This window comes from Staurois parvus, unplaced genomic scaffold, assembly GCF_062004578.1.
Source record: "Staurois parvus isolate SC_StPar_1 unplaced genomic scaffold, SC_StPar_1.0 ptg000891l, whole genome shotgun sequence".
Classification (NCBI taxonomy): Eukaryota; Metazoa; Chordata; class Amphibia; order Anura; family Ranidae; genus Staurois; species Staurois parvus.
Genome location: NW_028318687.1, coordinates 1,474,476 through 1,487,167, shown reverse-complemented (window position 1 = coordinate 1,487,167; position 12,692 = coordinate 1,474,476). Strand labels below are relative to the sequence as shown.

The 12,692-nt window shown below is 41.2% G+C and overlaps 1 protein-coding gene across 1 annotated transcript in view; it reads right to left on the bottom strand.

The window, feature by feature from the left end:
• USPL1 (ubiquitin specific peptidase like 1) overlaps positions 1 to 12,692 on the bottom strand; it is a 59,524-nt gene that overhangs the window by 20,426 nt on the left and 26,406 nt on the right. The window contains exons 4-5 of the mRNA XM_089656147.1: positions 9,622 to 12,475; positions 5,213 to 5,299 (exon numbers count right to left, since the gene is read on the bottom strand). Coding sequence (XP_089512273.1) covers positions 5,213 to 5,299; positions 9,622 to 12,475 — 2,941 coding nt within the window. The remainder of the gene's footprint in view (positions 1 to 5,212; positions 5,300 to 9,621; positions 12,476 to 12,692) is intronic.

Genomic DNA, 12,692 nt, shown 5'->3' with positions numbered 1-12,692 from the left:
AACATCTTCAATGTCACAGTAAGAGGTTTAAAACAGAGAGCAGGGTTTACTACCAGAACAGACCTCTTTTAGTGAATTCCACTAGGTAGTGCCTGGTATCACTTGCCAGGAGGGGTGAAAATATTTTCAGGGATAACCCAATCATAAAACTGCCCATTCAATTTTTTATGAATGGGTATTGAATAGAGGCGGATCAAGGGCAACTGTGCCAAAGCTTCTGTGCACAGCAGAAGTGAGCATATCGAACATTGTCAAGCATATTTCATGAAGCCATACCATCAGGTGTATAGGAGACTGGGGGAGAGAATTGCTCCACTGCCTCCTGTAATATTGCCTCCAGGTCCTCTACATTTAAATGTCTGTGTCCTCTAAAGGAGGCATTTCACTTCTTTACGCCAGTAGAGATTGTGGGGATGGAGAAGGAGCTTGGCATTTTTGAGCTCTGGACAGTGATGGTTGTATTAAGGCCATTAGTTGTCCGCGAAAGTCTACTAGAGTTGCACAAAAATGTGCCTTGGTCAAATAAGCCAATTGTTGTGTGCCTCCAAAACTGGATGCAGAGACCCATGTTAAAATAGGGCCCTGCTCCAATGCAAGGCATGCATCATCACGCTCACTGGTTGGAGTGTTTTGCAGGCCCTCAGCAATGCAAAATGTTTGCCTGAGCTTTTTCAGTGGTTCCCACCATTGCCATCAGTGAGGATATTCCCCTGTGGGGTACTCACAGACAAAAGGTGCAGAAATTGGGTAAACGTGTCCATGTACACCGCAATCCAGCTGTTGATCATTAGCAAAGTCCTCATGGCAAAAGGGTGGTGGGAAGTGCTCAAGTACCTTATAAAAAGAGTTCTAGGTGGAAGAGGTGGTAGTAGTGCGACCTGTGGTGTGATGTAATGCCTAGTCATCGGCCAAAGACCAAGTTCTGACAGATGAAAATTTACTGCTATCTTTGAAAAGTTTATTACTTCATCAGAGAATATTTTGTAACACAATTCCTCGTTTTCCAACAGTTTTAACATAGAAACCAATACTGTTGAAAAAAAGGCAGACAAGGGCACACTCTCATCGTGCATTACGGTGGTACACCACGTGTTTATTGAATAGACAAATGGATATATACTCACAAATCAATGAAGATAAAGGCAGAATATGTGGTCCGCAATAACAGTCACACAAATGCTGTGCCCTAAATAGGGATAAGCGAACGCGTTTTGGGAGATGAACCCCCTTCCTCAGAGCTTAGAAACAAATACTATTCAGGACAGGAGGTTACATTAAAAAGCAAGGTTACATTATTGGTCCAATACAGAGGAACCTGACTTGTCTGTCATATTGTGTGGGTCCCTATTTAGGTTAGACCAGTCAAGACATGCATACTGCAGAAGGAGTCTTAAGGTTTGAGTTCAGTTGGACCACAGCCCTGGACATCCTAGAACAGCTTGCAGCAAACTACACACATTGCACTAAATGTCAAGGTGAGTGCCCAAGCAGAATCCAGTGCCAAAGCAACATTACAGGCCATTTCTGGGTCTAGGGTACTTCTCCCAAGGTGTTATTGAAGTTTTACCAATCCAGATACACTGCTTCTTAATCAATGCTTGGGGACGTTCCAGGGTCTATAAATATCTAGCCTGTACTATACACTTAAGATAAAAGGAGATTTGAACCTGTAAATTCCATATCTTGGAGTACAGTATAGTACAGGACACCCTTCCTTCTGTTCCTTCATTACTCTGCATTGCTTGCTAAAGAAAAAAAAAAAAAAAAAAAAAAAAGAGGTCTCACAGTGTGGGGGTAAGGTTATAGGGATATGTCCAGAAAAACTCTCCCAGTGTCTAATCACCTGAAGGCAGCAGCCTATAATGCAAGTTCTATGAAGATCCAATTTGTGTCAAATACTCTACGATTAAGATTAGTGACTTTTTTTCTTCTTTATTTAGACAACAGCCATGTGGCTGCAAACAACATTTTGTTCTGTCCTGTACTGCTAACAGAGATGGATGTAAGCACTGTTTTTGCAACACTGCCCTATAACAAGAATACTCTGCTTGAAGTGTTTGGCTCCCAACACTTTTCCTGTGACCAGCCATGTACTCATGTTCCCATGAATGGGACTGTATGCTAGCTTTACACACCTTAAAATCTGGTATGACAGTGCACAGGATATAAGAACACAGATCTACTTGACGAGTTAATGAGAATATTCAAAGTGCACCAATTCTCTGGTGCCCTCCTGATCTCTCTGTATACGCTGCCTTTTAAACGCCACCCAAATATCGCTATAGTCACTGAAATATTAAGTCCTTAAAAGAGAAGTATGGGCTTTGTTGTTTTCCCCAAAATATAGTTACCAAGGTGGATGCAGCATTGGTCCGATGCTACATCTGTCCCCTGCTGGCTCTATAGGCGATCACATGACCGCTGATCACCGAGTTCTCACAGCCACTCTGAGCAGAGAGAGATCGCTGTCAGTGGAGCACTGGGCTGTGGAGGGGGAAGGAGCAGCTGGTTCAGGCTCTCAGCAGCTCGCTGAGAAGCTGAGCCACGTGCCGCTCCAGACTCTGGGGTGGATCCCGGTTTTGAAGTCGGGATCTTTCCCCAGACTGGACTGCCTGAGTGAGGTCTGCCGACAGTGGGCTTCAGCCTGCTGTCGGCTGAAAACGGGTCACAGGACTGCAGAACGAACTGCACTCCTGTGATTCACAGGAGAAGTACAGCCAAAAGAGCTTTGCTGTACTTCTTTAAACAAAACAAAAAAAAAAAAATTATATATATTTATTATCTCATTCAATAAAAGAAAATGCAGCTACTTAAATGCACTGCCGCATATCTTAAGCTTACTTACACTTTCCTTCATGCTGCATCTATAAAATGGCCTGGAGTATGTGGATGGCACACCAATGTACAACAAAACAAGGCTAATTTGCTGAGAATTTGACTCAGCAATATTTACTCTAGAAGCCATAACCTACTCAATTCCATACCTGGCAGCTGTCATTCCATTTACACTAGACTGCAGTCCGAATAGTCCAAAAACGTATTAGTCACTTCGTAGACACCTGAAATGAAGGGGTGCCACCTAATTAAAAATAAGCTGCACATGAGAGTTTTAAAGCAATTAACACTGGTGTGTCCAGTGCTGATGGGGTTAAAAGTTTAGTTTACAAATCAAACTGAAATTTAAAAATAATGTTCAGTAAATAACTGGACTTTTGGATAACATGGGATTGAAAGACTTCTCTGATCCAAGTGATCTGGGCCACAGGAAAAGCACAGTTTTTCTATATTAACGAATACTGTGCCTTTAGATGAAGAAGAGTAAGATTTTGATTTTGTGATTGCTACTTAAGCTACAACTCTGGGACTCTATTTTACCTTATGTGCAATATCCTTGAGCCAAGGGCAGGTGCCCTCTATTTGCATACTTGAAGTGTTGTTATTGTCCCTAATCAGTTCTCACTACACCTCAGATCATTGGCATATTTTGTTAGTGTCAATCTCCGATTATTATGGGCTCCCACATCCTCCCCAGGGAAGCATTTGGTTCTGGCTTCTGGAGCCCTTACCATGGTGGCTTTCTCCTAGACTTGGATAAGCCTCTACAGGTTAATCTCAAAATTGGTTTGTGTGCATTTGAAATATGAATGTATGCAGTTTTTTGATTAATTAGCTATATGAATATTGTAAATAATGCTATGCTGCTTTTAGATGTCTAATGCTCCTAAAGAAGCGGCTATAGCCACAAAACATGCAGAGGGCAAGCCACACATTTATGTTCCCTCCTATCTTCATACTGAACGTTTCTTCGACATTATAAATAGCATGTCATCAATTATGGGAATCATGTTGCGGCCAGAGGGGAGCATTGTATATCAATTTCTATTTTATTCTTAATTTGTGTATTTTCAATGTTTTTGTAGGGTATTGATGTAATAAAGGTTGATACTTTTAAAACAATTGTTTATTCCTTGTCCTTTGTATTCCAAGAAAATCCATGATATGATATTTGTTGTTCTTACCACAGTTTTTCTGTTTAATGTATTTATATTTTACTTTGTGGTACTTTACCTAAGGGTTAGACAACTCTCAGAAGTTAAGATGACAAAGAAGAAAAAAAAAAAAAGAAAAAAGAAAAAAACGCTGTTGCCTAATCTTCAGTCCTTCAGTGGATGTGACTACAGGACATGTCCCTTGGTAGCACAGGTTTGTGGTAAGGAGCCAATACTATAAACAGGTATCAAAAAGGTGCCAGGACATACTTTCTCATACTGTCTGACCCTGCCACAGTGCCATCAGAGCTCACCAAAGTGCCTGTGTGGTACTAATTTAATAAAAGCCATGTGCCCTGTCCATAGTCCACAGGCTGTGCAGCAATGTTGATACTGTTCATTCAGAGATCCTTTAAGAAATAGTATGCTGGTTCAAAATTTGGACTGGCTAGTGCATAAATTTACATTTACAACCTATTCTACATCTGTTCCGAAACCTACTCGTGAAGGCAGATGAACTAGACTGCACCACAATTTGGTTTTGGAATATTGGATAATGGCCTTGCTATAGATATACCTTGTGAAGCCTGAATAAAAAAAAAAAAACACACACACACCAAACCTCACTTGGATGGCATCGTCCAGCTCTGCCTTTTTGCTAGGACTTGACTAAGGCACTCACAGCTGTTACTTTGAACTTCCATCACAGGAGCAAGTTTTGTCTTGGATTAAAACCCCTTCACATGAGCCTTCTCTCCCCTGACACAGTAGCTTTGAGCTCAGTGTTTGAGTTTGCTCCTGTACGGGGTGAAAAGTAACAGCTGGAAGTCTCTTAGCTGCATTCTAGTAACAAGGAATGACGATGATACCTCTGGGAGTCTTTCAGTCAAGCTTCAAGAGATACGTAAATGGCTTACATCTATAGCATGGGCATTACTCAACTTTGGACAAAGCTGCACATTTTGTTTTTACTTACAGACACCCTTAACCTGCATAGGCAGTTTTTTGGTAAAGGTGAACTATGCCTTTAAAGATTCTTCTAGGTGCCATTTACAGATGCTCTAAACTACGACGACAATGTAAAACAAAAAGGTTTCCAAGGAGCAGTAACAATAAAACTGACCAGACAAACCAGATATTTTGAATACACGGCACTTTTGTTAATAATAGATCACATCAAGTGAACAGAATAATAGTGGGGAAAAAAAAAAAAAAAAACTTACCCAATTCACATTTCAAAAGTGGCTTCAATTTGTCAAATATGTGCATTCGAACTTCGTGGAGACAAGTTTCAGATTTTGTTGGCCTTCCTACAGGAATAGAACATGAGTATTTAGCTTGGGAGTATTACATATGTATACATACACTTTTTTAAAAATTATTTATTATCCCCCCCCCCCCCCCGACACACACTTATTGCCAAAAGAGATAAACAGGGGGAAAGCTGAATCTAAATTTGATAAAAAAAACAAATACATAAATATATATTATTATACAGGATTTAAATAGGATTTAAATATTTACTAGACTCTTGTTTGGACAGATTTCAGTGAGTTATTCCTAAAAATTACAGGCCTACAATAAAAAAAAAAACTACATATTTCCATACAAAAAAAAAAAAATTGACTGCTTTGAGCACAGAAATATTGATATAATCAGACTGCTAGGGAGGCTACACCCACAACTGGCAATTCTTACCTCCATTTCCAGAGTTGTCACCACCCCAGGTGGATGGTCAACATCCCAAAAAGCCAATTCTGTAGGCTTCGCCATAACTGTACCCAGAACGATGATTATGTTCAACAGCGTGAACTCCTAAAACTCAAATTCCAGAAGGGAATTGAGATTCACCACCCAGTTCTACATTCAGCACAGAAAAATGGAGTACATCTTCCGCCAACATTGGGGAACACCCCTTGAAGAACCCCATCTAAAATCCATTTTACCCAATGCCCCCAGAATTACCTACAGAAAGGCACCTAATATTAAAAGCAAAATTGCACCCAGTAAGATAAAATCTACTACCAAAAATCCATGCTTCACGTTTACTTTTCTGTCCATAAAAGGGATGTTTCAATGTCGTAAATCAAAATGCCTAACTTGTAGACATGTACAACATGGCCAAAATCATTTTACTACCAAGAGGAAAGACCTACATATTGAATTATTTTTACAAATGTTCATCCAAATTCATAATCTATTGCTTGTCCTACCCTTGTGGCCTGCTATAAGTGGGTCAAACTATCAGGACCCTGAGAAAAAGATTTGGTGAGCATAAACGATCGGTTGAAGACTGAATAGACAAACTCAGCGTCCCTAAACATTTTCTTGATTTTCACAACAAATTTTCTGATTTACGTGTCTGGGTTATAGAGGGTATACCCAGTGTTTTTCCAAGAGCACAGCGTATTCGACGCCTCTGCAGAAGGGAAACATACTTAATCTATACCCTTAGCACCATGGTAGAATGAATGAAGACTTAGAAGTCCATTCCGTCACGTAACCTCTAGACTTTTACTTATCTACAATAACTTTACCTACTATTGGTCAGTTCCCATTTTAACACATTTATTTACTGTACAACCTCATCCATTTTTGTTACACATGGATATGGTAGTCTTCTAGAACTATATAATCTCTACACGGAATTATTTCTTCTCTATCTTCCCCTTCTCCATGTTGAAAACATGGATAAAAATACTGCTTAAATATCAAATACTCCTTGCCTCCCTCTCTCTTCTATGTCATAAATACTTTTACAAATACTCTTTTCCATAATTGTGTTGTCCATATATATATGCATATATCCTCCGGTTTTACTGTATGTATAAAGATATATGTTCTTAGAGATAGATATATCTATATTTCAGTTTAATATTCATTATTGCACTTCCATTCCCTGAGCTCAGTAGTCCGCTCCCTAGCGGTATATAGGGAAGACCATAACAAACATGGCCACATCATGGCCTGAGGAAGAAGCACGCATGCTCCAAACACACTCTTGCTGGACAGCCCTGTCTCCATTTCCAGTGACATTGCCACGATCAGCACTGGATCTCTCAAGTCTGCCTAAATCCCAGGAAGCCACCAGTGTGACAGGTCCTGTAGTCACCATCCGCAGAGGTCTGGAACATACATCCCCTAGTAGACGGCTGTTATGTGATATGCGAGCCCTTGCACTACATCTTGTGAGTTGCTCTATGTTGTTTTAATAAACCGATTTTATAAAAACGTACTTCACTGAGATAGTGCCATTGTTTTCTTCTACTTCTTGTATAACAAAGTGGAAGCAACTGGGAACAACAACACATAAAATGACAAAGCAGGGTCAGCACATTGCACAGAAGTTGCCAACTGTCTGCAGAGTCAATAGCTAAAGACCTCCAAACTTCATGTGGCCTTCAGATTAGCACAACAGAGCATAGAGAGCTTCATGGAATGGGTTTCCATGGCCAAGCAGCTGCATCCAAGCTTTACATCACCAAGTGCGATGCAAAGCATTAGATGCAGTGGCATAAAGCACTCCACCACTGGACTCGTGTTCTCTGGAGTGAAGAATCATGCTTCTCTGTCATGTCTGGGTTTGGCAGTCGCCAGGAGAACAGTACTTGCCTGACTGCATTGTGCCAAGTAAAATGTTTGGTTGAGCTTGGCCCCTTAGTTCCAGTGAAGGGAACTCTTAAGGTGGCAGCTTACCAAGACATTTTGGACAATTTCATGCTCCAAATTTTATGGGAACAGTTTGGGGATGTCCCCTTCCTGTTTCAACATGACTGCGCACTAAAGACATAGATGAGTGAGTTTGGGGTGGAGGAACTTGACTGGCCTGTCCTGACCTCAACCCGATAGAACACCTTTGGGATGAATTAGAGTGGAGACTGCGAGCCAGGCCTTCTCATACTACATCAGTTCCTGACCTCACAAATGCGCTTCTGGAAAAAGGTCAAACATTCCCATAGACACACTCCTAAACCTTGTGGACAGCCTTCCCAGAAGAGTTTAAGCTGTTATAGCTGCAAAGGGTGGGCCAACTCAATATTGAACCCTATGGACTAAGACTGGGATGCCATTAAAATTCATACCGTGTGTGTAAAGGCAGGCGTCCCATTACTTTTGGAAATATACTGTATATTTCCTGGAGGTCCACTTCATTGATGCCTATGCACACAAGGCTTGCTATTCATATTTTACCCACTTAATGCCATTAGAGTGAGCCAATGGTCAGACTGACTAGTATCTATCTGCTCCATTCATATAATAGAACAGGCTTTTATTTCTCCATTTCGTCATTGAGGATATTTTACCTTTTTACTATGTTTTTTTTTTCCACTGGGGCCAGTAAAAAAGCACTATAATTAACCACTTGAGCTCCTGAGGATTTACCCCCCTTAATGACCAGGCCTTTTTTTTGCTGTTTGGCACTGCACCAATTCAAATGATAATTACGTGGTCATGCAATGCTGTACCCAAACGAAATTTACGTCCTTTTTTTCACACAAATAGAGCTTTCTTTTGATGGTATTTTATCATCTGTGCGCTTTTTATTTTTTGCGCTATAAACAAAAAAAAAAACACAAAAATTTTGAAAAAAAACAATATTTTCTATTTTCAGCTATAAAAAATATATCGTAAACTCAAAGTTAGTCATAAATTTAAGCCAAAATGTATTCTGCTACATGTTTTTGGTAAAAAAAATCCCGTGCATTAGCGGGCAAACTGGCGCTATATGGGAAAGGCGCTAACACTATCGGAAGTCACCAGTGACACTAATACAGTGATCAGTAAAAATCTGTTCACTGATCAGTGACACTGGTGACAGGGCAGTGAAGGGGTTAACTGGGGGGATTAAGGGGTTAAACGGGATTACTGGTGTACTGGCGGGCAAACTGGCGCTATCTTGGAGGGGTGCTAACACTATCGGAAGTCGCCAGCGACACTGATACAGTGATCAGTAAAAATCGATTCACTGATCAGTGACACTGGTGACAGGGCAGTGAAGGGGTTAACTGGGGGGGGGGGGGCGATCAGGGGGTTAAATGTGTCCTAGGTGTGTTCTAACTGTGGGTATGTGCTGTTTTACTCACTGTTAGTATGTCTTCTTCTCTGTCTGGAATGAAATGTGTCCAGGCAGAGAAGAATGACATATCCTGTCCTGTGTAAATGTAATCACAGGACAGGGACCGATCATCTGATTTCAGCCAGACATCACTGGCTGAAATCTAATGATTGATCCCTCCGGGATCGAATGGTGTCACCTGCGGGTCGGCGGGAGCGCGCGCGCGACCCCTGCCGGCGGAAACGTTGGGAGTGCGGAACCCGTTTTAAAACGTGGTTTTGCACCCCAGTGCCGCCCTGCACACGTATATATACAGTGGCAGCGCGGCAAGAGGTTAACAGAGTGGTAAAGAATTAGAAAAAAACGGACTGAGAGTCCATCTACACTTAGATTCCTATTGTGTTACCAGTATACCATCATAAAATTACATTGTACATCTCAGGAACTGGAAGACAAGCAAAACTAAAATTTTGACCACAGGTCTATCCTTCCTTACACAGTCGAAAACAAAAATAGTTTTTGCTAGAGTTCCACTTTAGCTTGCAAAATATGCTTAAAAGGAGAAAGGAAGCTCACCTGTTTTGTTTCTTTTTGTGATCTGTTTACACAATGCAGTGGCTTCACTGTATTTGGCAAAAAGGTTGAAAATGATGGATTCCTTATTGTTTTCATGCTTTGCCACCATGTAACCAAGAGTTCTGGACTGCACCAGGGCTGATAATATGCAATCTAACCAGCATAAGGATTTTCTGTTCTTCCAGTGCAGGAGCCTCTGGGAGTTCTCATAAGTCCTAGCTTCAAGTATTTCATCAGGCTGACTTTGCTCTACATTCATTACAGAAAGGTCTAAGGACCCGCTTTCCATGCTTTCATTGTTCAGAGTGCCTTCTGAAGACAAAGAATCTGACATATGGATACTAGTCTGAAGATCATCATTACTGAGGTTTGGGTCTGTTACTTCCATCTTGTTTGTTTCGGTGTCTTGAACACATAATTTGTCTAGCCCAGCCTGCAATGTATTTCCTTCTTTTGATAGTTTGTAGTCTGCAGAAATTGTTTCCATTAGATCTGCCTCACATGTAGGACTGGGGACTGCTGATAACTGCTCTTCCATGCGGTGCTCAGGCTGTATGTCTAGCAACAGGTCAGGAAGGACAGTATTTTCAAAGGAAGTTTTCTTAAGGGTCCTCTTAGATTCTGCTGAATCTGATAGTGGGGCAACAGTTTGGTCTCCACTACCAAAGTCTTCTACAACAGCAATTGTATCATGCAAAGGAGGGGCCTCTATCTCTACTATATCTTCTGCTTGCGAACAGGTTGTAAGGGCACTTCCATTGTTCTCTAAATGGCCATTTGTCAGGGGGGCAGGGATTTTAGCATTGTCACCATCATCCGCTTCCATAGCTGGAGCCAAGTTACACGAAGAACCAGTGACATCAAGGATGAAATTATCTTTAATAGTAAGTGACATCTGAATGTTCCGAAGAAGAGTGCTCGCTTCACATGGATCCACAGATTCGTGGGTCAATTTCTTAGTTTCTAATAAAGAATTGTCTGGTAAAAGTGTGATCTCTCGCTCTGTGCTACAGTCTTCATTTTCAGATACAGAGCATACTGTATTACAGACCTCTATCAGGGAAGAATCCTCATGCACAGACATGGTCGCTTGAGGGGAGTCTAAAGGCGTAATTCCATCACAGACACTCTTTGGACAGCTGTAAACCAGATCCAGTTGCTCTGACTTCAGAGTATTGGGTATTATTATTTCTGAAGAGGTCACACTAAGACTGTTTTTGTCTATGGGACTAGAAAATGAAATACAAGGGGTTAAAGGCACATCACTTAAGCACTTCTCCTGTAGAGTTGCCTGCACTAAAGCAGATGTTACGGCCGTTTCAGAGCTGCTTTGCTGGCAGCCTCCTATCATATCATCTTGGTCTGATAAATGGCCTTCCAGTAAAGAGGGTTCTTCTACACTAGCCACCCTGCTACAGACCACATCAGCATTGGTCATACAAGATATGCCAGGCAAATTCAAGGAGGAATCCACTTCTAAAGAACGTTCAGATTTGATATCCTCCACTGAGTGAGAAGGGGCTGTTTCAACATGCATATTCTCAGTACCTTCTGCTAGCTGTAGAGACGCTGACAAGTGACAGACCTTCAAAGGTGCAACTGTGAGCTCTTCAATGGCTTTCATAATAGAAGCCATAGAGTAAGGTGGCTCACACACATCCACAGAATAATTGTCTGATAAACACGTGGGCTGAATGTCATGTGGTGAATAGGATGTGCTTGTTGTTCCACAAGAATCTTGCTCCATGTGAAGAGATTTTGAAAACTCAGGTTCTAATGATTCTACAGGGTTATTGTTCTCTTCAGTAGCACCTTTAACATGATGCTGAGAAACTGATTTTAATGAAGTTTTGTTCAAAATCTCTTCAGACTTCTCCTGTTCCTGAACAGGAAACGCTTTGATTTCAAATGATGCTGACTGATTGTCCTCAATTAAATCACGGGGCAATGACAAATCTCTTTGTCCATTATCCTCTGCAGAGCTGCCATCTACCATAGCAACTGTGTTGTGCAGTACACTGTCTGTGCACTGCAGTACGCAGGACTTCCCGCTTTCACAGAAATCTTGTGGTGTGTCCTGTATAGAGTCACATGGCTGTGGTAATTCCATGTCTCTCAGAGAACCCAGATAAACTGGCATAGCACTCTCTCCACTACTAAGAGTGCTCAACACTTCCTGGGATTTGTCCTTCATTTGTGAACAGAGCCGATTCTGCTGGAGCCCAGTAGGCAAAACCTTACTTTTAGAAAATATCACAGAATCTGGAGATAATTCATTGTCTTCCAGAAAGCCTGGGCTTCCATTTAACGTCATCCTGTTTTCTGATACACAATTTGTTATTTCAGGCAAAGGATATGGCTCTGGCTTCCTCAGTTCCTTGTCCTCACTTTCCTCTAGGTCCTCAGTTTCAGACAACATATTTGAGCTCTTATAAGCAGCATCAGTGCTAGATGATTTGTCTATCATTTTAACATCTTCGCTTTGCAGAGGTCTTTCACAAAACCTATTCAGAACAGGAGTAGAACTGAATGAATATGCCACATTTTGTTTTGTGACCTCTATATTCTCGGTAAAATCACACTGAGATATGTCTGAAGGTGTTGCATCATGTTCCCATAAAGGTACACTTTGTTCAGATGTAAAGCTTTCAGCTTGAGCAGAAGTAGCTGCATTTATGGGACTGTATTGGCCAATGAGCGGCAGATCAGATTTTAATCTCTTCACATCTGGCTGTGATGCTGGTGACAGCTCTGAGATGCTCCTCTTTTTCTGTTTGCTGGGACAGATATTCCTCAAGTCTGTGGTGTTTGTGATTATGTTATCCAAGGGGGTGTATCCCAGGGGATAAATACACTATTAAAGAAAAGGGAAATACAACATGTCAAACTAATAAGACCAAAAACACAGTAACTCATGACACACAATTAAAAGCACTGATGAAATACCTTACAGTGGGGATCGAAAGTTTGGGCACCCCAGCTAAAAATTTGTATTAATGTGCATAAAGAAGCCAAGGAAAGATGGAAAAAATCTCCAAAAGGCATCAAATTACAGATTAGACATTCTTATA